At 37.5% G+C, this 27,040-nt stretch overlaps 1 protein-coding gene across 1 annotated transcript; it reads left to right on the forward strand.

Moving 5' to 3' along the window:
• Positions 1-4,358: 4,358 nt before the first annotated feature.
• ZGRF1 (zinc finger GRF-type containing 1) lies at positions 4,359-27,040 on the forward strand. Its single transcript, XM_088523981.1, has 28 exons — positions 4,359-4,455; positions 4,600-4,680; positions 4,805-4,861; positions 5,345-5,530; positions 5,878-8,146; positions 8,468-8,550; positions 9,277-9,375; positions 9,826-9,999; positions 10,600-10,705; positions 10,792-10,898; positions 11,141-11,291; positions 12,335-13,002; positions 14,647-14,785; positions 15,338-15,522; positions 15,981-16,168; positions 16,885-17,024; positions 17,774-17,920; positions 18,889-19,003; positions 19,641-19,876; positions 21,139-21,298; positions 21,852-21,929; positions 22,729-22,876; positions 23,431-23,558; positions 23,867-23,990; positions 24,436-24,612; positions 24,761-24,895; positions 25,573-25,834; positions 26,896-27,040. The coding sequence occupies exons 1-28, from the start codon at positions 4,435-4,437 to the stop codon at positions 27,009-27,011; spliced, it is 6,480 nt and encodes a 2,159-aa protein (XP_088380107.1). The 5' UTR covers positions 4,359-4,434; the 3' UTR covers positions 27,012-27,040.

Consider the following 27,040-nt stretch of genomic DNA (forward strand, 5'->3'; position numbering starts at 1 on the left):
AAGTACAGCCATCAGAGAGGAAGGCCACCTCTAGAACAGGATGAGATAAAAATGGAAATTGTCTTCAAATTATTGTGTAAATCACGCTTCTTAAGACAGATATCAGTTTCTCTACCTGCTGTGAGCTGACTCAAGCCGGTGAAAGGTCGACAATTACACTTTTAAAAGATAAGCCAGTTAAAACTCCCCAATGAAGCACAAGTTAACCTACATTCAAGCTCTTCAGCAAAATATTAGTTTATATTACTGATCAGCAGAACAGCATACTATTTAACTGTGGGCTATAGGTAGTTGCATTGACTAAGGTAAAGAATATTATGGAATGCATTTATTGGTTGAACAACATATTAAATAATTATATTGGCTAGAGATTATGCATAATCAAGCTATAATTTTAAAACGCATCTAAGGTGCTTCATGCATTCTGAGTCACTCAGCCTTGGGACTTCTTTTCCAGAAGGTAAGTTCTCATTCAAGTTTACAAGTGACACTGGCTTACAAGCAAATACCAGCTACAAATCTATCCTATAGTTTGTGTAGGATTTTACATTTAGTAGTAAAATACTCATACCTGAAAGATCATTGTGATTAATTTACATGGAAATATTGCCCACAAATAAGTAAATGCTACGAGTTTGACTTTTTTTTAATCGTTATTCCTTTTCTTTGCAATTACTGTTGCAAATCTCAATCCAGAAATGAAAGCTGTAATCCAAAGACATAATCCAGAGACATTTTTGCTAACTTGCCAGCCTTGCAACTGCAAGCTCTGTTTTGTTAAACAATAAAAAGGAGAAGAAAGCACAAGTAAAGTAAAGGTTTTGGCTCATGAAAGCAGGACTACTACTCCCTCAGTTTTCCTCAAATGCAATAAAAGTCACACATGAAATATGTACGAGACTGAAAGCAGAAAAAGGAAGGACAATTAAGCTGGAAAGCAGGATAGATGAGGCAATGAGTAAATCCAGAAAAAAAAAAACAAAGCTGTTCTATATAAAAATAATGCAAACCCACACAAGTCTATAGCAGCTTACCCTTGCACTTTATACAAAACAAATAGCAACCAACTTAGTGCCAACATGTACAGAAACAAGTTCCAAATGCAGCTCCTACAGGTGTCCTAAAAAGGACGCCTGGAAAAGCATTCATTAATGGCAACTATCATCCAGACTCTGCAAGAAATATAGTTCTATCTGTAAAACATCCAGTTTCCTTGCTTTACGTATCAATACAGATACTTATTTGCTTTGGGAATTTTAAGTATCAAGGAATGAGAAGGGGAAGAATTTTTCAAAGTGTTCTTTTACACTATGAACATGTTTCTGTATAGATAGCATTACTGCTTTTGGAGACATACTCGAAAATAAAAGCAGGTACTCAGAAAAAATATTTAGTGCTTTATGTTGCATCTATGTTAGGTATTATTTTTCTCATGCATACACAGGAAAAGCTATATATTCATATATATTCATACCCTGCGTTATAATTTGTTTATACAGAAGATGTCATAAGAAAGGACAAAAAATATCACATGAAGACCAGCACAGCCTGCTGCATTATCTAGCAACGGAGAATCTTCTGCCCCTCCTCTTTTTTTTTTTCCTCCTGTTTGAACCATCAAACTGCCAGATAATTTTAAACAGGTAGACAACATGCTCACAAACATAAAAGACAACGGCTGTTACATCTCCAGACACAAGCAGACCTTACTGGGCCAGTCTTGCTGTAAGCACCATTTTCCCTATCATCAATAGAGCCTCAAAGGGAGGTCTGAATAAAAAACAGGGCCATAGCACAAGACAACTGTAATAATAGGACAACAGGCACCTTAAGTAAGACATTTTATCAGTGGATCTCAATTTTGTAAATAAAGTCAACTTCACCATCCACTTATCACAGCTGAAGCAAAAGGAAAACCACAGAAGCAATCTATCGTCCTAAGTCCTTATTGAGAACCCCATCTTTTCATTCTTTATTCTAAATGACTAGCACAGCTATGCTGGGTCATAAGTTGAAGAAACCTAGCTTCAGGTGCAAAATTACAGGGTGTAATTAGGCAGATTTAGCTGGATGAACCAATAGTCCATTGAGACTACAAGAGCAGCCTGGCTCCTATCCACCATATAGACATCCCTCAGAGTCTGTATCATCCTCTGGCAGGATGGTGAGAGTTCAAGCCTTCTAAGTCACTGCTTTAACGTCTCATTTTTTTTTTTTCTGCTTGAGTAGGCTAGGTCATCTCATTAAGGAATTTAATAAGCAGTAGAGACGACCAAGGAAAGCTGTAGGGATGAGCACTCGGGGACAGAGAGGCTACAGACCCAGGCAGTCTGCTGCCCTTTAGCCACTACAGGCAGACCGGCTCGGAAGCAGCGACACCTGCACGCGCACTGCCGCCTCGCTCTCCCTCGAAGGGCAGGGACGGGCTGCAGAACCCGCTTCCCTGCCCGAGGCGCCGTCTTTTCCCCCGCAGCCGCTGCCAGAACAGCGCTGCTGGGGCGCGACAAAATGGCGCCCCCTAACGGCCCAGCGCTCCGCCCGGCGCGAGCCGCCCCCCGCGGCCGCCGCACGCGCAGCGCCCTGCGCATGCGCGCGGCACCGCCGCCGCTGCGAGGGGCGGCAGCGCCCCCTGTCTGCCACCGCCGCCGCAGAGCGGCCCCTGCGGGGGCCGCGCCGCCGCCCCGCGCCACTGACCTGCCGCCACGCCGCGGCTCGGGAGCCGCTGTCGCCGCACGGGGACACTGGGGACACTGGGAACGCTGGGGCCGCGCCGCCCGCGCCCGCCTCTCGCTGTGGCCCTGCCCCCTCCCGCCTCCTCCCTCAGCCCCCACGCGCCGTCAGCGCCAGCGCGACGCGCGGCCCCTCGCAGTGGAAAGCCCCGTGGCGCGGCGCGCGCATGCGCGGTGCGGCGGCGGGTGGGGCGGCCTCGCCTCAGGCGGGGCGGCGCATTGGCTGCTCGCGGGCGGGCGGGGCAGGGGGCCTTTTCCTCTGGCTGTCGGCGCCTGGTGACGTCACGCCGGCGGTGGCGGGAAACATTCGAGCGCGCGGAAGGAGGGAGTGAGCGGGTGGCTGTTGACAGGTGGGACGGGGCCTGGCGTGGCCGTTAGCGGTCGCTAACCGTGACCGTTAACGGTCGCTAACCGTGGCGGTACCGTTGCCGCGGAGCAGGGTGGGCGTTCGGGGGCGGCTCCAGTCAGTGCGCGCGCACGGGCAGTGGCTGCGAGGCCGTGAGGCGGCTCTGGGGAGGGCTGAGCTGGCACGGCTCTGTCGCGGGCTGGGCAACCGCGTAAACGGCAGGCGGCTGTGGTGCTTTCCGTGCTAAGCTCCATCAAGTTTACTTGTTCCAAGTGCTGTGAGTGGTCCGAGGAGCGGTGCTGTGTCTCTGGAGAACGCCTGCTTCCCCCCCAGGCTTCACACCTTGCCAAATGTCCTGTCTCCTGTTTGCTTCTGTGTGCGCCATCCTCCTCAGGGCTCGAACTGCTCCTCCCGGAATGCCAAGAAGGTGGCAGCTGTAAGCAGCAGTGTCACGAGAAGACTCGCATGTAGCTACTTTATATTACATATTTATCAGTCTGTCGCCAGGTGAGAATAGCTGAAAATCTGATGTGTCCTGTAATCAGTTTTCATGGTATTGCAATTAATTGTTGTTAATAACCTCTTAAGTGCTGCTCTTCAAACACTGATGTAAGTCACAGTTCTGACTGAGTATTAGCAACCACAGTTGCTAGTGAGGGTGCAGTAAGACCCAGCTCCTGAAGAACAGTTGCTTTTATAATACTTTGTTCCTGTTTTCAGCAGCAGCTGTTTTCAGCTAAAATTATTTTGAGATGACTTTGAATATGTAAAGAAGCTTAGCTTCATGGGCAACCGGTTTTGAAAATCCGTTATCTTTAATGTGAGGTTAAGCATGCATGACCAAGTCAAGTCAATAAACTCTTGACAAAATTAGCCAATTAGTAATTTATATGGTGTTTTCTTCTGGCCAATAAAAACAGTTGTGATAATTTGTAATTTTGAACTACAGTATGATCAATGGGGTATACCCAACATTCATTTACTTTAAAATAGATGTTGGCACCTGTTAAAATGCCTTTTATTTTTAACCTAGAGGCTTAGATTATTGTGTTAAATTATTTCCAAGGTGTTCCTTTAAAGCACCCACATCAAGTAGGCCTTGAGGTAGGGTGCCAAGATGTATGTGGAGTTTTTTTGACTTTTTTCCATTTAACGCTCTTTTTTCTTTCTTTCTTTCTTTTTTTTTCTTTTTCTTTTTTTTTTCTGAGGGGGAAAAACAGTGATCAGACATCAGTTTTCTTCAATACATTTTCCTTACAATTCTAGAGGATTCTGACTTTCTTTTTTTCCTGTCACTCAGGCTATATGAAGGTATGAATATTCGCAAAATAAACTGTTGGATGACTGTTTTGCCAAACAATGACTTCTCAAGAATTTACTGTAAGTCTTTTTTTTTTTTAACTGTATGCAAACAACTAAGCAAAATCAATTTTATATCATTTCATATGACAGCTATATTTTATAGCTGCTGAATTATTTAACCTTTTCTTACTTATTATTTCAATATTTACTCATTTGAATCAGGTGTTATACACTCACCAAAAAATGAAAAAATCAAAAACATGGCAAGATGGAATACTGAGGATTAAAACTGGAGGAAATAAGGTGAGCGACTTAAATTTAAGACAATTTCATATAATCTGCTGCTGTTTGACTATAAGTGTTACTGCTGTAGATCTGTGAAAAAAGAACTTGATATTTAAAATGAAGTTCTCTTTTTTCTTTGCAGGCAGTCTTGTTTGATGATAAAGGACAATGTTTGGAGAGCATATTTACAAAATCTCAGGTATATTTCATTGTAGAGTTTTTTTATTTGTGTGATTCTTGGCTTGCGTTTCAGGAGGCTTTTGAAACTTGTCCTTTTAGTAATTACAGTAACACCTCTTTTTCTCTCTGGTGATATGGCTGGTAGTTTGTTGTTTCTTTCCATGAAAAATTGGTGTAGTGCAAATAATGAAATGCTAAAACTGCTTCCATTTATTGATAAAACTTTTCTAGTACCAATGTAGAAAACTTGTAGAAAGGTATTAATTTAGGCTAAAAGCAGTGTGTTACAGTGATATATTAAGTCACCATGACTCAAAACTAAATGTTAATGTTTTCTTTCATATTTGGAGTGGCAATTTGTGTGGGGAGTAGTGTTATATTGGGTGTAAAACATTAAGTATCTGAGGTTTTTTTATGTGCAAGTATCACAACATTTAGAAAGAAGTGGTTTTGTTTCTTATGTAGCACTGTTATGTACATATTGCTGCATTCTCTTTCATAGTTGAATGCTGGAGATAATTTGGAAAGTGAACGCTATCTGATCACTATTGAAGCAGTAAAACTGGATGAAAAATCTTCTGAAGATCAGCCAAGGAAAGCAGAAACTCCAGCAGTGAATAGAAATGTTGTAAAGCCTAGTGGTCTGCCTCCAAGACACCTGCCTGTTGGGTTGAAAAGGAAATTTACAGTATGTTTTTGTTTCAAAAGTTGTCTGCATTTTGAAACACCAAAGGCTTTTTTTTTTAAAAAAAAAAAATGGTAAATATACAGATATATAGATCATGTCTCCCTGCTTTTTTTGAACCGGAACTAGAGTTATTTTTTCATAGTTTGCTAAATCTTTGTTGGATTTAGCAGATTTGCTGTTACTAAGGGTACAGTAAAAGTCACAAGGGTTTGACATTGTTTCTGTACATGAATCACTGTGATATTTGGCCAGAATATAGCTTATGAGACATGTCTTGCTGTCATCTTTTAGATTACAAAGTGCAAACTTGGTTTATGACTAGAATTAATTTTAAACTTCTCTCTTAGGGTTTCCAAGTGCCACGCCAAGTTGAAAAGAAAATATTGACAGAGGAAGATGAAGAAAAAGCAACAGTATTACCTTTATCTGAGCAGTGTCAGGGTTCTTTTCCATCAAAGTTTTATGTCACCTCTCCCTTATTTTCTACGATTTGCAAGAAGGATACAGATGCAAATCTATCTACCGACTTTCATGAAGAGGTGTATACAAACAGTGATAAAGAACATACATGTTTCAGCTCGCTGTTTTCTGCTCCATTTCCTGATACGTGTAAAGATACAGAGAAGAGGAACTCTGATCAGTCCATTGTGAAACCAGAATATTCTGCAATTACAGAGCACACCAGGACAACCAGTCATGTGGCTGTGTCACAGAAAATCAGGAGCACGGCACAGATAATAGCTCTTTTGAAGTCTAAACCAGCACAACCATGCAGAGAGCAAGCAACTTCTGCTGTCACAGAGGGTTGTCCTAGGTTTCAGAAGTCAGAAAACGTAGGTGATTTCAATAACGGAAATAGCACAACTTTTTACAGCTTTTCAGGTGACCTTGACAGAGGACTTGATCAAAATATTCAGCACCAGCTTTTTGCAGAGGAAACTGGAAGTGATAAAAGAGAATGGAATGCTGAAATGCTGCCAAGTTCAGCTGAAAAACCTTGTGATGAAGAAGTTGTGAGACAAAGACATGACAGAAAGGCAAATAACTTAAGTCAAGACTTAAAAGAGCACTTCAATACAAAGACTTTGCCCCCTGGAAGAATGTGTGCCTGTATGAATTTAACAGACAGCAAAGGGCAATGTAATTGTGATAGTGAAAGATATCGAGAACCCTCATTTTCTAGAAGTGAGGGGGTACCTATGCTATTATCACTTAACAGATGTGCTGCCAATGACCAACTAAATTGCTCCCCCTCTGAATTCAGCATAGACAAAATGAGCGACAGTCAATTTGCCTCATCCTTAAGTGGTATTTCTTATTCTGCAAGTCCAGCTGAGCCCACTGCCGTTGAAATAAACCCCTCCACATCCAGGGAGCATTCACTGGTCAATGGTCTTACAGAGTCACAAAATGAACTCCAGCCAAGGCAAAATTCAGAAGTAGCATCTACTAAATTGGAGCTCTCTGCAGATAGGGCGTTGAGTGGACTTGAAGCTGTAAAAGTGGGATTAAGTACACATGACAGAGACAGTGGTCCAGATGAACAGTTGATGGAGGTTAACTTCAATTTATTGGAGGCTTTTGATTTTAATAACTTGGATAATAAGGACCTGTGTGAAAGAAATGTGGAAGAGCTTGGGGAAAAGGCAACATTTTCACAAGATTCATCTTGTTTAAATGAAAAAGATACAGCACAAACTGTTGAATTGAGACTTCATTTTTCCTGTGAAGTAACGTCAGACAGCAAAAACAAAGAAGTCAGAGATTTCACGTTCAACAGAGAGACTGATGGGAATCTCTCTACAGGAGGTATATCATTGCTGCCTCAGGACAACTATGTTGATGACATTGGGAGAGCTGCAGAAGACTCTGTAAGCCTCACCAGAATTGACATGGAATTTTTGGATGGTAAAAGCAAAACAAAAGAGATTGACTCAAGTCAGTTAAATATTGAAGGTAGGACCTCTAAGAAGGACCTTAATGGCTGTGCACCAAATACCATTAATTACAAGCTGATAAAAGGCAAGGACTGTAATTCCTGCATTTCTGCCAGCAAAATGATTTCTGCCATGGACAAAGGAACGGAAGGAGATGTTTTACCACTTAGATGCACAAAATCCCAATACATAGATTTAGAATGTTTCCAGGGTACTAGTAATGGTGACATTAAACCAGGTAGTCCTTTCCCAGCTTTGTCGCAAAAATCTGATGCTTCATGTGGCTCACTCAAATATAGCGCAGAGGATCAGCAAAATGTATTTGACATTTCTTGTAAGGAAGATACTGTAATTTCCAGAAGTGCTATCTATCTTTTAGGAACAGGCCATTCATCTCCAGAGGAAACAGAAATAGGTGAAACTGAAAATATAGACAGCATAAATTCTCTTCATGATGCCTGCGAAGGTGAAAGAATAGGAATGGATTGCCTGAAAAGCACAGCATTTGTTGAAAAATCATCAGAACTTCCTGATTTGGTAAACAATATCGCTCTTCTAAGAGCTTTGACTGAACATAGCACAGCATTAGAAAGCTTACAAAAGATACAGGAAAATAGTAGCTTACTATATGAAGCAGAGACTTTTAAAGAGATATTTGAACCCCTTGTAAAAGATGAAGGTTAGGTCGATTTCTATTTTAAATTGATGTGTATACATGGATTTTCATATATTTGACTTCTGCATTTTAGTTTTCTTGCTGGATGATTTATAGCCAGGAATCGTACGTTTGGAGTAATATGTTATGAAAGCTGCTTCACGTAATTTTCAGTGTTTAAAGCACCAGTGGGGGCTCAAAATCTGCTTCTGTGTTTGCTGTAGTTCAGATATTTTCATTTGTGCAATTATTCATATGGGTAAGGTTTCCAAACTAAATAAATATTCAGCTCTTTTCTTATAAATACTGTAACTACAACTAACAATGCTTTTCAATCTCTTGTAGCTATAAAACAATTAACAGAAATACCTTATTCGGGAGGTAGAGAGATACCTTCTTGTTCATACTTGGATTCTTCCGAGCTTACGGTAACCAATTTTTTACTACAGATATGTATCCCTACAAACTAAGCTTGTTTTTAACTTACAAAATTAATGGTTTATGAAACAACAGTTATTGGAAATTGTTTAAAGATATCAACTAACAAGCTGACAGTAAACGAAGCATGTAATCTTGTGGACCATATTGCTAGTAAGTGTTGATGAAACTGAAACTATGAGAAGAAACTTAATATCAATTGTAATATCTAATTGTGTTTTATATCACAAAATTATAGTCCGACACTCAGTTTCCTGTTCTATAATCTTTTACTATTTAGCTTTTCTTTCTTTTGTCATCTTCTTGGACTCATGGCTTTCCTAAGAACTTTAGCATTTGAATTGAGGTGTGCTAGCAATGTTTTTCAAAAAAAATTGCTTTGTGCTTGATGCTTCGGATTGATTTTTATCCAGTTCTATTACTAGTTCTTTTTTGACTCCACCTTCCAAAGTGAAAGAAAGATTTTTAGAATGAGTTCTTTTGTTTTTCCCAACCCATTTGAGCAGCAAACATATTTTGTTAACCTATCATTGATGTCATTTTTGGGGAAGGTGAGGCAGGGGTACTTCAATATGAAAAGGATATGACTTAAAATGCCCTCTGCTGTAACCATACATAGGGTTTTTCAAAAGTGCTAAGTTTTACTAACTTAAGTGCCTGTCTTAATTGTTTTTTAAACTGATTAACTAATACGTTTTTGGTACTTTTATACGCAGCCCCTCTGTGTGGACTACATGTTACAGAAAACTGAAGCATCTCTTCTACCAACAGCACTGGGCCAAGGAGAGGCTAGGACTTTTGATGGCCAACCACAGGTAAAATTTCTGTGGAATCAATATGTAATAAATACTGTCTGTTAAAATTAAATTTAGCAGTTCACCCTTTCCTTTAAGTTACAAGAAGTCTTAATAAATACTTAATCAATCTCAATCTCATATTAGTATTCTCAGATGGCTCACTCTTTAGATAATTTGTCTGTGGGGTCTTTTCCATTGAGAATTTCAAATGCAGATTTCACAATGTGAAAGTAAGGCTAGGACATATTAAATCAGACAATCAGTTTTCTGTTGATAAAGAGATTTTCCAAAACTTTATTGTTGCCAATTTGCAGAGGTGCAAGGGAAAGATGGCTTTGAACGTATTTTCCCTCTATCACAGCTCTAAACAGGTGTTCTTTGTTATATGCATGCAAAGTAATTTTATTAACTAGGTAGTTCTGAACAGTTACTGTTTTCAGTTAATGATAATTTTACTATATTGTGTAGCCTGTTGAGTTTCAAGGGCACAGAGTAAAAGGGTCAGCAACTAGTGAGATAATGCTGAGAGCTCCCTGCTCAGCGCTAGGATGGCACCAGTACCCAGATACTGTGGAATCTGCAGCTGAGAGTTTTTTGACACCCCTGTTTTCAAGCAATCATATTCTTTCTGACTGCAGACAGGTAAAACTTTTTTTTTTTTTTTTTTTTTTTTTTGAAGATATTCTTACTAACTTTATTGTAAGACAGTATTCTATCCCATGCATAGTGGAACACTATAAGCGTATGTAAATCATTAGGAACTAAGGCTAGTACTTTATGGGTAAAAGTTTGCAATTAGATATAATTATTTTCCTCACCTTTGTCTCAGGAGTATGTGTTTGCAAGACAAGCACATCTTGTCTCTGTGTGTGTTTGGGAGGGTAGAGGTGGGTGGTTATTTTGTTTCCAAAATGAACGTGATCAAATAGGGGAAAAAAAAGTAGCAAGGGGCTTTTATAAGAGTTATTTCCTGTGGTTAGTAGTATGATACTCATCTTGAGTGAAAATGAAACACGAGACACAACATAACACAAGCTGTTTTTTTAATGCAGTATCCTTTCAGTATTGTAAAATTGGAAGCAAATCAGAAGCATGCATGTTTTTATTTCCAGAATGTGCTATAGATGATGCTGTAGATTTATGTTTAGAAATAAGATCTTCATCCAAAAAATAGTATTTAAAGAGAGGATCAAAAAAAAGTTCAACTTCTAACAAGTTTTTATTCATACTGTTTTTGTAAAGTCTCCACATTCAAGAAATTTTCATGAATATGATAGCAGTATGACTGGAGAAGGGAATTTTCAAAAGAAGTCTAACATTATTAAGGAGACAATAGTGGATGAAACCCGTAAGTGAAAGTAAAAGTAGAATGGCAGTTGTTGGGCTCGGAAAAAAAATGCAGCATGACTGTTGTCCTTCCCATATTTTTCCTAGCCTTAGCACTGAGTATATATGCTGAAGTTCCCAAGCAGATTATGTTGGGCTCACCCTTGCGTTCTGATTTGGAGCAAACACAGTGGACTTCCTGGGAACCTTGCAAGGTGTGAATTGGCTCCCTTGTAGGGTGTGTTTGTTTGTTTGTTTGTTTGTTTGTTTTTCCTCCCCTCTCTCTGTGTTTATGGTGGATATTTTATGTCATATTTAGTACTTTCTAATCTCAGCTGAAAGATATTTCAATTAGAATGATGAGGGAACAGTGGCAAAAGAGCTATTATCAAGTTGTTTCCCTCTCTCCTCGCCTCCCCAGTGTCCTTCACTTGACATTTTAATTTTTCATCTCTAGAAGATTTCATCCATACAACCAACTTTCTCACTAAATTCAGACCCTCTAATATCTCCAACTTCAAGAAATGAGGAAACTATTGAAGATATCCAGGAGGCCCTGTCGGACAGGATGTTACCATCTAACACAGAACTTTCAGAATGCTTCTTCAGTAAGAAATTGTAGTTGTTATTTGTGCTTCACAGTATTTTTGCTAGAAAATCTGAGATTCATGGGAGCACGAGTCCAACTATAGAAGCACCCTGGGCCCTGAAATAGTCTGATTTCGTATGTGTCTGGGTAACTACAGACTTCTATTTGTATTCATCATGTTTGTATACATGTTTGTCATTTTTAATACAATTTTAATACTCTTTCGCCAGATCAATTAAATTAGCTTGGGGTCCATTTTCCCTCCATTTAAAATAATACCCTTTTTCTTGAAAGAAGCTTTACTAGACTGGTTCTATTTATAAAGAAGTAGCTTCTAGTTTGATAAATAAATAAATAAAACAGTCTGTAAGCTAAGCTTCTAATTCATGCTAGTGTTCTGCATTTATTTACTTGCTTATAGTTTTCTTCCTTATGCTGCCTTCTGTGTGATTAAATTGTCTGTTGCTTCTTATTGATATTTAATTTAAACCAAATAATGCTTGTAATGCTAAAAACCTGTTATCCTTTTTGGTTAATATTAATTCTACACAGTTTTGTGTGTAATATTTTGGGGAAGGAAACAAATATTAAGTTGATGGTTTCATAGAATGTATTTTTGCTAGCTTCAGAGATGCTTTGCACTGTAAACTCAGCACCTGGGCGCACGCAGTCTGTCCAGCTTGCTCAGGTTCAGCAATAACCCATGTTTCTCCAAACACAGCATCGTTATCCAGAGTAGCGAGAGCATCTGATTCACATTTGTTTTTCAGTTAGCAATTGTAGTGACAGCCAAAAATATCATAGTTTTTAATAACTTCCAGAATTTAAATAATTTCAGCCTAAAAGTAGTTTGTATATAAAAATGTGCCCAGAGTATAGGGATATAAATAAGAGTCATAGTTGCTTGTTTTGAATGATGAAAGAGAGTAACAGAAGAGCTTGCCAATTAGAAGACAGGATGTAAAATGAAAATGGAGAGCATTGAAATTTTTCTTTATTTAGCTCTATTTCTGTGTATTTGCAAGTGGTGCATGTTGCCTGTGAGATGTATGTATCCTACAGCACAGGAGGAATCCAGCTATGCAGAAGGCGGCAACCTCTCGAGGGTCAAACTGGCCAGTAAAGCACGAGCCCCGATTGTCACTGTTCCTGTCACTGGGAAGATTCCTGCCGCAGAAGTTTATCTGAGTGACTGCAAGGGGGTTCAGCAATCTGTTGGATCTTCAGGAGTCAATTTGTGCAACCAGTCAGCAGTGTTTCCTATGGGTGCTTTTGGCCCTGAGGACAGGAATTCTGAAACCTTGATGTTTGAAGAGTACACAGAAGATGAACAAAGGGAGTCTATACAACCAATGTTTCCTAATGTGACTTCACAATATAGACAAAGCAAGTGGCTAAAATACCAAAACAATGCTCAGTGTGACTTGATAACTCAAAACAGCAGTGATGTGGAAGTGACTGATGATATCTGGGTGGAGAACATCCTTGGAATGCCACTGGGTGACACAGGAGAGAGCCAGAGCAGCCTTGTGAGTAAAAGCGCTCCCGGCTCTGTGCCTCTGCGGACAGGAAAGCGCATGGATGGAAAACGCTGTGCAAATGACAAGGACAGAGATCTAATTTCAGAGAGGAAGTTACTTTCTCTGCACTTAAGTCGGGCACCTTTAGCTGAAGCAACACAAAAGGTGTTAAGTCATCTGAGCTGCCACACTGCAAGAGGAGAAGCCCAGGTGTGTAACTGTTCAAGCAGATATAGTTATGACAAAAATGCTTTTTTTTTTTTTTTTTTTTTTTCTCCTGGACAAAGTAACTGCATTCATCTGATTTTCTGTGAGATACTATCACTGTGATTGGGTGAAGTGTTTCTTCAGCACACTTTAGTAACACAAAGGAGTCTCAGCTACAGAACAGCAGTTACTAATATACTTTTCAGAGCCATGACTAATCCTTTATAAAGATAATTCATTGACACAGGTAGTGACAATTAGATTTATAATCTGACTGTTGTTGGCAGGAATACACAGTAAATTAGTTGGACTGATTTATCAGAACATATTTTTAAAAAGTTGTTTTCTGTGAAACAGAAACACTGTGAAATCAGTGTTGTTTTTGCAAACACATCTTTCTTCATAACATTACAGATAGTTTTTAAATATTTAAAAGTAAGCTGTAGTATTGAATAAGAAGCCTAAATTAATACAGCTATTTGTGAATAGTAGATGATCTGAAACAAATAGTGAAAACAGAATTCACTTTTTAGAAGTTGTCAAGTAGCTATGCTTGAGAGCTGATGAAAAATGTATTTTTTTTTCTTGACACAAATGCGTGCACTGTTCTCTAGTTTCTTAAAGCATGTTTGTTCAGTAAAATACATGTAAACTAGAGGGGCGAATACCACTGTATTTCATATATACTGGTATATACTTTGTGCATGTGTGTGTATACATGTGTGTGTATACATGTGTGTGTATACATGTGTGTGTATACATGTGTGTGTATACATGTGTGTGTATACATGTGTGTGTATAGACTTACATATGTATGCACATATATACTCTATCCAAATATATGGATCTTAAAAAAAACTTTTTGAGAAAAATCATCACTATTATGCCCAGGATCAACTGCAGTGCCAAAAACTGAGGGAAGTTTTTTGGGGACTAACTAAAGGGGAGACTGGCAATAGGCTCAAATCAAACTGGCAATAGTGCTAGTCTGATTCTTTTTTTCTCTGGTCTATACTACCCTTGCTGTAGGGTTTTTTTTTTTTTTTTTTTTTTTTTTCCTTTCTGGAGAGTTATATTTCAATTCAGAAACAGTGCCAAAAATGGGATTTGTGTGCTCCCTCTTTGTGTGAAAGGCTAAAACACATCTCTGATTTACATAATTTACTCTAAAACCTTGGCAAGTTTTACCTATGGTTTTCAAAATGCAGTCTGTATGTCCCAGGACAAATTTAACTTTGTTGACCATCATTAAGAATAATCCAAGCTCTCACTACTATAGCTCTAGCTCTACTTAATTTTATTCCTGTTGCCAGCCAGCAGTTGGTTAACTGTACCTAGAGCTAACCAGGTTTGTTTGGTGGAGAAGGGGATTTATATTTTGCTTTTGGAAAACTGGTTCTTCCTTGACAGTCTTCATCTTGAAACTTCTGGTTGCAGAATGAGATCCTGAAATGTAGCAATGCTGTATCTGCAAGCTGTATCTCCAAATCTGAGCACGATGCTTGAGGGAGGGAGGGAAAATGAGTTTTGGCATTCCTGTCCAGTTGCTGGTTATGAAGATTCATTTATGCATATTTAGTCATTTCTCTAAGGAATTCTATAGTCAGGTTTTTCAAGTTTCTAATGGTTTATTTTTCTACTTCTTAGAACTTAACAGTTTCTGAGTTGTCCTTTCCTAATGTGGATAAAGTGAAAAATACTAATCTTCCTAAAAGAAAGATTGCCATTCCGTCTGTTTTTCAGTCTCATGTTCATTACAAACAAATTTTTACAGCTGCTTTGACAGGTATGTCTAATGCTCTGAAAATGCTGTCATTTGTGAATAGGATGTAATTAAAAATACACATTTCTGACGCTTCCCAAAACTGGTTGGGGAGGGAGATAATGTCCACATCATTCTTTTGAGCAACTTTTTCCATTTGGTTTTGGTTATCTTATATACTCAGATATGTTCAGTCTGTACTCAAAGTTGCAAAAACAAACTAAAAGACTAGCTTACTTATGATCCAACTATGTAAACATGAGTTTGTTTACCAGTATTTACATTAGTTTTTTTCTTTTTTGCAGGTATAGTTATTTAATGTTTGGATCTTTTGGAGCCATACATTTAAATGTGATTAGTGTGGAAGTAAGGCAATTGTAATAAATCAATTGCATGTGCTAAAATGTGGACTTTGTAGGCCCAGAAGATAAGGGGTCTCTTTTAGGATTCAGATTAAATAATTTAGATTTGAGATTGACAATTTCTAATGAAAATGTGCTTGCTTTAATGTTGCGTACTCCTGTAACCATTTTGCTGCTGCACTAATTGCTCTTTTATTCTCCTTTTTATGTCAAGAGCATTTAAACATAATTCTATTTGAGCTGTCACAAAGATTACACAAGGCTCTTTCCAAAGTGGATATATCATTTTACACTTCATCGAAAGATGGGCAAAATGAGAGCAAAGAAAGCCGTGTTCCCCTGTGCAATCACATGCTTCCTGCTAAGCTTGTTGTGGTTAAAAAAGAAGGTCAGAACAAGGTGCTGTTTATTCCTCATTTGTTTACAATTTGGGATGTTTGTCTCTGTCATGTGGATTATATTCTCTGAGCAATTAAAGAAGGTCTGTAAATGTATTTTGCAATTACAGGTTAAAGTGATATGTTATAGAGATCGCTTTTAAGATCAGTTTTAATATCTACTGATGTCCAGAATTAATGAGCTAATAGTTCTGTCCATATGGAAACAGTTTCGTGTATGTGGAGAGAAAGACCCAAACTTTTAATTGTCTAGGTTATAGGGGAATTCTGTACATGAAGATTAGAGTGGCTCCAGAGTATGAGGAATATGAGGAAAAAACAGAAGAATGTGCTGAATAAAAAGGAGCTTTACCTGCTTGTATTATATAGCAGCTACTACTGGTCGATTGCTGTATGCATTTTCGCTTGTTTTAAAGTGCTAATGGTCTATTTTGTTTTGTTGTTTTCTTTTCCCTTTAGGGTCGTTTGTTCTATACCTGTGATGCTCCAAAAGCTGAGCAGTGTTCATTTTTCAAATGGATAGAAGAGGTGAACCAAGGGCAGATAAAATCCAGACCCAGTATAGTGCTTCATGATATAAAAAGTATTGGGGCATACCTCAGAAGTCAAAAGATTTCCCTCTATGAGGGATGCCAGCTTTTGGTGAGGTATTCTGAAAGCTATACACCTCCTAGTAGGATTATGTGAAGTGTGGGATATGTGTAGATATACTAGTAACTCTGTACTTCAGTAGAATTTAAAAGTCACATTCAGAAACTATTTAAAAGGGTTACAGTTCCGTATAGAAAGTTAAAAGCTAAATTATTGAAGGATGAATATTAATAGCATTGGCATTTCAGGACAGTATGCCTTTCATCAAGAATCAAACCTGCTTACTCGCAACTTGATTAACTGCTCAGTGAAGGTCCTTATGACTGTCCATTTGATTTATTATTCACTTAAAATTTGGTAGGAGAGTTTAGGACAGTCTCTGATATATTCTTGGGGTGATACTTTTTAAAGCAGACATAGTAAAAATCATTATTATTAAAGATCATTATTAAAAGTCATTATTAGTAAAAGTCATTAATATTAATGAGAAGAGGAAAACCTGGCTGGATACAACATACTTATTTGGATGTTACTATTAGAGACTTTCTATACTTCTTAAGTGTGGGAGAAACAATTTAAATTCGTCTGACTATCAGAATTACTTCCTAGTAGACATAAATATTTTTAAGCCTTGCTAATTTAAAAAGATGCACAAACACCAAAACCTGTGTTGTAATGGCTTGGTCTCTTCTCTGGACCTCTTTTTTAATTTTTTTGTGATGATTCCAAATGTGCTGTTGGTTAAGTTTTTCTTAAAAATATAATTGAACAGGAAAGCCTTTGAAATTCAAACAAAACAGTTTAAGAAGTTAAAGAAATTTATGAATACCCATGCCGATTTCGATGGTGATTCCAAGCACAAATTATACCTCAAACTGAGCAGAAAGGAGCATTCCTCTACCTATAGTAAAGGTAAGCAAATCTGAGTGTCACAGGGATTATTTATATCTAGATTCATGTTGTCCATTTTACAGTTTTAAATTTTAATGGAAAGAGAAAAGCTAAACTTCCTTTTTGAACCCGTGACAAGACTGGTAATTTAATTCTCATTCTAGAAGGCAGCAAAGTAAGTAATTCATCTTTTCTGGTAAATCCATCTTCAGAAAAATATTAATGTTGTGTTCTTAGGCTCAGACTATATTAAGTCAGCCCTGAAGTTTTGGGAGAGGCCAATCTTCAGACTTGTAGGGAAAACTTGACGTGAAAATTAGTGTTTGAAAAATTGCTGCATATCTCTGCTAATATAGTGAAATATTGGAGTTTCAGAGGACATTCAGTGATCTTCCCTAGGTTGTCTCTGTTGGCTTTGCTTCAGTAACTGAAGAATTGATACTTACATCTTTGTAGTTTGCTTGGCTGTGGAGAATAGTGGAAGATGAGGCAGAAACAAAACATGATTGTGCTCACTTCATGCATGGATTCTGAAGCGTTCTGATAAATCCCGTTCTTGTACATTTAGATTCTGCAACTCTACACAAGCAAAACTTCTACTCAAGTCCTGGCATTGCTTGACAAAGGAACTAAACCTATTTAGGACTTTGATCTCTCATACTGTCGGTTTAGTGCAGGCTTAATTTGTAGTGTAGTAATTTGGGGCTTTTTCTTTCCCTTAAAAGCCTGTAGTAGAAAAAGCTTGTGATAACTATGCATTATTTTGACAGATGATATCTGGGTTGTTTCGAAGACTCTAAACTTTGATCCCCTGGATACTTTCATTGCAAGCAGTGCTTTCTTTGGACCGTCATCTAACAATGAAGTAGAAGTACTACCACTGAAAGGCTATTCTCCCTCCAACTGGCAAACAAATAGTAAGTTGTACATCAAATAATTTAGCATTAAGTAAAGCCACCATTGTGGGGAGAAATATGGCCCGTGATGAAAGTTGAGATGGGATTTTCTAAAATCTAATACATCACTTTATTCACAGGATGTTTTCCTTTTAAGTATGTTCAAATATGTAATTTAAATTCAGTACTTAGGCAATTAAAGCTATGAAGTAAGGAACAAGAAATTCTGGGCTTTAAAATTGCTAAAATTTAAAAACTTTAAAAATTAAATCATTTTAAAAATTTAGCCCTTTTGAAATTAAGGGCTTTAAAATCAATTGGAGGTTTTGTTTTTTCCCTGAGTATAAATTGCAAGACTGAGGCCTCAGAGCAGTCGGGGTCTAGGGGAGTTTAGTGTTCGGGTCTTAATGTTGCTGCATTACAGGATTTCAGCTTTATTTCTCGTTAGGACATTTTTGGTATTAGCACCTTCCTGATCACATATACAGATTTTATTTCATGCTTCTATGAGCTTTACAAAACTAAGAGTACTATGAAAACAAAACTTTAAATAATATATAATAGCTGCCGATTATAACATTAAAATTGATGTAGGGGGATTACTAGACATATTAGAAACTCTCCTCTTTCTTCTTGCTTAAGAAATCCCCGAGTCGGAGAACCTTAGGCTTCTGGCAGAGAATTCAGAAAAATGCGGTTAAGTAATGTGCTCTGTTCTCATGCGTAGGCATGCTCTTAGGATATTTTGGAAAGAGGACACTAGACTAGATGGACTTTTAGACTGGCTCAATCTAGATGTGTTTGTGGGTTTTGGTGGTGGGGTTCTGTAAGAACACAGCTGTTTAGCAGATGAAAAATAATTTTGTATTGTAATGAAAATATTGATAGACAATGCGGTTTGAGCTACTGTGGTACGGGTGGATTAAGCTGATGCAAAGTTTTGACTAATTGCATATTTTTCTAATCATGCTTTTCTGTGACCTCTTCAGCACTTGTTCATGCCTTGCTGGTTTGTAATGCTAGTGGTGAGCTTACGTCTTTAAGAAACATGGAAGAGCACTTCAATCCATCCACTCTACCGCTAATCCCGTATCTCCTAAAAATGTAAGTTATGGTTTCAGTGATACTGTGAACATGCTGGACAACTTTATGGCCGTTCGATCGATAATACAGTTTGGTGACTGTATTAAATTAATGTGTATTTTTCATGGGGATTCATTAAAAGTGTTTTTTCCTAGCAAACTGCACAAATTTCAGAATCTGTTAAAAAGAAAATACAATAAGGGGGAAAAAAAGAGGGAACTATTTCCTTGGAGAGTCAAAGCAATATAGGGATGTATCCAAGACTGCTTGTGGTTCACTGGATAAAACAAGTAATTATATAAACTCCCATTACTTCTAGCTATGATTTTCTACCACTCTTAACTCTGTCAAATTGACAGCTTTGAAAGAATAAGTTAGATTGAAAATGTAACTTCACATCAAGAATGATATAACTCCAAAATCTATTTTGATGACCCAGTTTTTACACAGGAAAGTTATAAGGAGGAAAAATATAAAGGCCAGGTATATTTTGGGACTAAGGGGGGCAACAGTTTCCAATTTGATCATCTCTTACTGTAAAACCTCAGCATTTCTAGGTCAAGTGAGTTAGAATGTCAAAAACATGACATGTAAGTTGTACATTTCCAGTATTATACATTTCATAGTAATGGTCTGAATTCTTTTTTTTTTTTCTTAGGAATTCTGATTCTGAAAAAGCTACTAAGAAGGTGAACAAAAGATTTATTCCTCCAGCCTTGAACCTGAAATGCACAATGATGCATGGACTCGTCAGCCCCGAAATAGCGATGGGGCTAGCCAGAAAGATGATCCAGACATTCTCTTTGAACCCAGATCAAGCAGCAGCACTAATTCAGATAGCTGAAATGATGATAAAGGCAGAACAGCAGATCTTCCCTATCACAATTATACGTGGTATACGGCAAATAATTGTTAAATTTACAGCTATTTTTTTCTAAGAAATCAATGCTAATTGATATGTAATGCCAGTGCTAATGACATATCCCAAATTTCTCCTAGTGATGATCCAGTAGATTTGTTTCCTTTGTGCTAATTGATTGTTAAAATTCTAGGCAAACTGAGATATTCTTACATCTAGACAAACGTTGATATATTTTAAACCCGACCAAAACATGGTCTTGAGTAAACTCTCTGTAATATCCTCCGCATTTGTATTGTGACACAGCTGTCCTCACCAAGTTTACATTTTTCTTGAACATTTCTTTTGTTAGGCACCTCTGGTAATACCTCAATAATATAGTATAATCAATCTATCTATAATATATATAATATAATCTATCAATAATATAATCAGTCTATCCATTCTATCAGCACAGACCTCTAGATTTTTGATTTGCATGATAACTTTTGTAGAAATCTTAGCCAAGTGCATATTTTTTTCCTAGTAGAAATAGCTGTACACAAAATTGCTATTCAGCATCTCCTGCTTTTCTTTTTTCATATTATTTTTTTAATAGATGAACTGCTTCTGTACTGTTTCTGCTAAATTATCATATCTTTATTCTTATACATTGTCCATGTTGTTTTATATTTCCTTCTATCTCCGTTTTACCTCTTCTGTGTGTCCAGGAAGGTTAATAAACAACTTAGTTCAAGGAGATTTTAAAATTATATTGGGAAATGGTTACCATAAAATAAATTTTAGACTCTGTCAAAATAAATACATTGACATTAATGATACTCTTAGTACAAATATTGTACAATTTAAATTGCCTGAGCTTTTGTTAGGCTGTCAGACATATTAATTTATTCATAATTATCAGACACTCCAAAACAATCATCATCTCCAAAATGCATATTCCTGTGGAGATAGTATGAGGATGCTTATGCTGGCATTTGTATTATGCTAATGCCATAATGAGACTCCTATACAAATACTACATGTATTCCATCAGAAAATTTAGGAAGAATGCCTTATCTTACTCTCTATCTAACTTTTTAGACATTACATAAAAAAATAAATAAATACAAAGTGTAAGCCAGCTGGTTGTCCTGGAAGCTTATGGCTGCTGCAGCTAGCACATGTTTAAAATATACAACATACAAAGAATCCCAGCATAATATTTCAGAAGATAGATTAATGTTAAAACAATTAATAAGAACTGTATGTCATAGACATTTTTAGTCTTAATTTTTGTTCTCTTCTAAAATACCAGGTGTTTTCGGAGCTGGAAAGAGCTATTTGCTGTCTATTGTGATCTTGTTCCTAGTGCAGCTCTCTGAAAGCAGTGAAGCTAAGGAGAGCCAGAGGCCAATTCCATGGAAATTTCTGATTGCTTCTTCCACCAACGTTGCTGTTGACAGGATACTGCTTAGGTAGGTTACAGTGAGCTAAAATTGTACAGGCTATTGTTCCAATGAAAAGAATGCATTGCTATGGTAAGGGTAGTCATATTTGCAGCATAAATTTTTAGAAGATGGTATTCTTCCCCTATTAAGTATCACCCAAGGACTTCAGTTTTACCCTTGATCATTTGCGCAGCTCACCTATGCCATAAGACTGTTTAAGGCTAGCAGCACTAATGTATATAATCCTAATATTGACCCCACCTTTCATCACATTTACCATTTGAAGCTGCCAGGTTCTCAATAAGCTTTGGGAAGCAGCAGCAGTAGGAGAAGGGCTTGGGGAGCTTCAGCAAATACAGGAGAAGAAAAAGAAGTCATTATAGATTAGTGTGGAATGAAGTTCTTGATTTGAAAGGCTAAAGGAAGAAAAGGAAAGTACAAATGGAAGATCATTTATGAGAAAGGTATTATAAAGGTAGAATGCTTTTGAGACAAATCACAATTCAAAATTGTTTTATATATATATATATATATATGTATGTATATTTTTGTAAAATCTATAATCTCTCTTTCTTTAAAGTCTACTTGATCTTGGATTTGAGAGTTTTATCAGAGTTGGAAGTATTAGGAAAATCGCCAAACCAATTCTTCCCTATAGGTAAGAATCTTCATATTTGAAGGATCTGCAGAGATTGTAAGGCAGATCATAATTACGTAGTGTTGTAAATTGACTCTTCTAAAGTCATTCCAAATGTGGTAAGCCTATCTCTTTGTTTTGAACAGTGAATAGTTTTTATCTTGTTTAGGGAATTTGATTAGTTGCTGAGTGGAGCTAATGCTTTTGGATGGTAAGCAATAGAAGAGAACAAAATAATGGCAGTTGGGAATTTGGAAAAGTATACAAGAAGAAAAGCAGAAAAGACAGGATTAAAATAGATACCTATCATTCCTAGGGGTGAGAACTAGGAGAAAGTAATCATAAATTTAATGTTCAGTGAATTTATGGTAACGAGTCATGAATTCTATACTCCTTAACCAAGTTAACTTTTTTATTTAAATCTAAAGCACAGTTTAAGAGAATGAGGTATAAGTCAAGCTCAATAAAGATTACATTTCCATTACTTGATAACAATAGCATATAAAAGATTTAAAATGGTGAGTGAAGTATTTCCAGTCAGTTCTAGGTCTGAAATCAGCGGCATAGCTCGGAGCATAAGTGCAGATAAGCACTAACCGTGCTCGGGTGTTTGTCTGGGTTGGTGCCTGTTTGTCTGGGTGTTGTCTGTTTTAAAATAGGTATTGTCCATCTCAACTGGAATTGTTATGAATTAATACATTCCTGTGAAGTATCATTATGTACTGCATATAGTTATTTTTCTATATTGGGTGTTCACTGAAATCTGAAAGCTCTGTAATTGTCTGTAATTATGATACCTGTTATAAAATTGTTTTTGAAGTTTGCATGCTGGCTCAGGAAATGAAAATGAACAGTTAAAAGAGCTGCTTGCTCTCATGAAAGAAGATTTGACTCCAGCTGAAAGAATTTATGTGAGGAAGAGCATTGAGCAACATAAACTAGGGACCAACAAAGCTGCTTTGCAACAGGTACTGTCCAAGTGATTGGATGGAAAAGTCAGTATTCAGCATGCCATATCCACGAGGCCTGGCAAAGGGAAACTGGGAATCCCCTCTGTCACCTGAGGCTGCCAAACTCCTACAGTTTTGAAAAATAAAATGAATGCTAGGACTGAGGCAGGTTTGATTCCACACATGTAGCTTACTGTCTTGTTGGGTATATGGCTTCCCTCTGCTTATTCCTAGTGGTTATTGCTGCCACCTTTGCCATTGGGGCTCCATAGGTTTGGCAAGGTTGTGTAGTCTTATCAGATTTGCTCCAGTATTAAATCCATGAGTCTGTGAATTCTTCTAATACAGAAGCATGCCAGATACAGCAAACGTCAGCCTTTGATCCATCTCTGTGCATACACTGTTCTTCTTACTGAAAGGTAGAATTTCATTTTTGAGGTTGTGTGAGTGTAATATAGCATGCAGCAGAACTGCTTTAAAAAAGTAGATGTAGTTATATACTGCACTCAGATAAACTATTACACAATCTCTTAACATTTTTTCTGCTCCTTTTCTCCTCGCCAATAACAAAGGTAAAAGTTGTTGGAGTGACCTGTGCTGCCTGCCCATTCTCTTGTATGAATACCCTTAAATTTCCAGTGGTGGTGCTGGATGAGTGCAGTCAGATGACTGAACCTGCTTCTCTCCTTCCCATTGCAAGGTACAGCCATCCTTTTGTGTTTCAGCCAAGAAATACTTTCTAGCTTGCCATGTCACAACTTTTAAGTAGCTACCAGACTTGGACACGCAAAGAACATGAGCTCCAAGCTCTTGCCTTAGAAAACAAGAATAATAATTATAAATCAACGCCTGCTCTTAGATGCCATTCTTAAGTTACCGTGTTATTTTAGTTGTAGAAAGAGTGATAGCCTGGTCCATAGAGTGATCTGTGATAAGAAAAGCACACTCTTTTGTAAATGCTATAATCAGTATATCATCTTATTTTTTTTTTCCCATGTTCATGTTTAGGTTTCAATGTGAAAAGCTAGTCCTTGTTGGAGACCCTAAGCAATTACCACCAACTATTCAAGGGTCTGATAGTTTTCATGAACAGGGGTTGGAGCAGACTCTATTTGATCGACTTTCCTTAATGGTATGTACTACTTGTACTGTAACAGCATGGAGGGGGACAGTCTGGGCCCACTGAACTAAGTTAAAGTCCTGATTTAGATGTCAGAAGGGCCAGTGTTTCAGCCTGGCTGGTTGGTTGGTTTTATGAAGCAGATTCCATTTTGATGCAATCCTTTTTAAATGTTATATTAACAGTGCACAAACTTGAAAACCCAGAAAATGTAAGAATATATGAAGTACATTTACAGATTCCACCTTCTGAAATTTATATACATTTCCAATCCAGGTAGAAGAATCGGGAACGAAAGTATTTGTTTTAACTTCTGTTGAACTGTATGTATGTTGAGCTGAGAGTCAAGTCAACTTACTGCAGGAATTACTTCCACTTCTTACTTGTTTGTTCTAATTTGCATAGTGAAAAACTTTTTTTTTTGCCTATTCATATTTTCTGCATTATAATTCTTTAGGGACATAAAGCAGTCCTGCTTCGTACACAGTACCGATGTCACCCTGCTATCAGTGCTATAGCCAACGAGCTGTTTTATGGAGGAAGTCTGATAAATGGTGTTTCAGAGGAAGACAGAAGTCCTCTGTTGGATTGGCTTCCAACACTATGTTTTTATAGTGTTAATGGGGTGGAGCAAGTAAGCTTTTAAACATTTCTTACATATTAAAAACTCAATATGTTGCCATTTTTTCCACTGCACTTCTGTTTGCAATGTCACTAAGCAGCAAAATGTATTTCAAGGGCTGTTCATCAGAGCTAAGTCAGAACTTCTCCCTCTTTTCCAGATAGAGAGAGATAACAGCTTTTATAATATGGCAGAAGCTCATTTTACAGTTAAACTAATCCAGTCTCTGATTGCGAGTGGAATAGAAGGATCTGCAGTTGGTGTGATTACTCTTTATAAATCACAGATGTGCAAGGTTTGTATAAGATATTACTAGTGAAATATTTTCTTAAATTCTTTTAGAATAAACAAAGGATCTATTTGAACTAGAAAAACTGAGCTAGAGGTGAAAAGAAGTGCTAAAAAGGTGAAGCAGATATTGCATGTGTCGTCTCATTTTAAAAAAAAATCTATAGCTATTTCTCTAATAAATTAGAGAAAATTCAATTCAAAATTTAAATCAAACTTGCCTCAGATTTTTTTTTTTTTTTTTTGGAGGCTTTTTTCTCCCAAGCGCATGCTTAGAAAACTGCTAAGTTAAATAGTACATAATACTCACAACTGATCTAGTAGCTGTTGTGAATTGGTATTTATGACAGGAGCAGAATTGTTCTGTTCAGTAACACTGATGATTGTTAGATTCAGTAGCAGTGTTTAGCAGGGCTGCGGGTTACTTCATGTGCTCATCCGAGGCTGACATGGGCAGCTATGATTACTCAGCAAAGGCACAGACTGTTAAACTGAATGCAACCAGTGTTTTGTCAAATATGGATTCATTGCAGAATATTTTAGAGTAGTTGGTTGAGGTTATCCTGTAATTACATTCACAATCTGCGGCTCACGTAAACTCAGACTTGTGACTCGCTTTAGCTCAAGACAAGTGCTTGACTCGGTAAATATGTAACTCATTGACATCTGTATTCATTTGTGCAGATTCAGAATTTGCTTAGCGATCTACACTCCGAAGTCCTTGAAATTAAAGCTGTGCAAGTGTCCACTGTAGATGCCTTCCAGGGAGCTGAGAAGGAGATCATTGTTTTGTCGTGTGTAAGAACAAGACAAGTTGGATTCATAGATTCAGAAAAGAGAATGAATGTTGCACTGACAAGAGCAAAGAGGCATTTGTTGATTGTTGGAAATCTGGCCTGTTTAACTAAGAACAGCCTGTGGGGGAGAGTAATTAATCACTGCAAAGGTAATATATTCTTTTCCTTTATTTTCAAAATCAGGTAGCTTTTTTTTTTTTTTTTCTCTTTATGTATGATATGTTGTAAGCATGCAATGATTGCAGCTGCATCTGCAAACCGTTTTCATGCTTGATATTTATCTGTTATCCAGTAATAGGACTTCTCTTTGATGCCATCAGATGCTGGGGATCAGTAAGCTCTATCACATAATTTCTCATTGGTTTGTTTGCCAGTGACTGTCTTGTGAACACAATTGTTTAATCAGGCCACAGAAGGAAATACAGATTTTGGAAAGTCAGTTTCTTGCATAGTTTCTATGTGTTTCCTGAAGTTTACTGTAATTCTTTATTTTATAATCTTGAAAACTAATCCTGATTAAAAATGACAAAGCACAAATCCTCATGGTCTTCTCTCTACAACTCTACTAGAAGGTGTTTAAATACTTGAGGAGCCCCTTTGTCCTGTATATCTTTGCTTCCTCCAGCATGCACACTTTGGTAAAGCAGGACATATTTCCTCCCTTCATCTGTGCTTGAGTTGATACCCCTTGAAATGAGACAGTTCAGATCTCAAAGTATTATTTACCTCTCATGTCTAGATTTTTTTGGAACCCTGGAACCCTTTCTTTTAATAAGCAAAAGTAGCCAGATCATCTAAATAGATTCAGTCAGCTTTTATTAAACTTGACTTCAGTGCCCACTGAGGCACCCTTGCAGAGAGGCATGTCCCCTCTCAGAGGAGCAGAGCTTTCCATTAGCAGGTGCTGCAAAGGGAATCCCTAGTCTCTAAGACAGGAGATCGCGAGTCTTGGCAAGAGATTCGTCGCTAGAGATAGGTGCTGAATTAGTAATTATTTTATTTACTTACTAACTTTACTTTACTTAATATTTGGTTAACATCAAAGGAAGCATCTTATTCATGGTTGAACTCTCAAGAAGAACAATTTTCAAAGTAGAAATATTGTAACCAGTTGTTGGGTTTGAGGAAATATTTTCATCACCAAAAATGAACTAATTATGATGAATACTATAAAATGAGGTGTAATTATCCCATTTATTGCTGCTTTTAGGATGGGAAAATGGATTACAACATGCAAGCCACTCTGAACAGCAGCTAAACAACATTCTTCAGTGTTATTTGGAGAAAAAGAGTGAAGAGGAAAAGAATAAGAAAAAGGAAAAATAAAGTATGTGTGTAGTTTTATGTCCTGAAAA

This window comes from Tinamus guttatus, unplaced genomic scaffold (genome assembly GCF_059628265.1).
Source record: "Tinamus guttatus ecotype Peru unplaced genomic scaffold, ASM5962826v1 Tinamus_guttatus_pri_ptg000202l, whole genome shotgun sequence".
In the NCBI taxonomy this organism is placed as follows: domain Eukaryota; kingdom Metazoa; phylum Chordata; class Aves; order Tinamiformes; family Tinamidae; genus Tinamus; species Tinamus guttatus.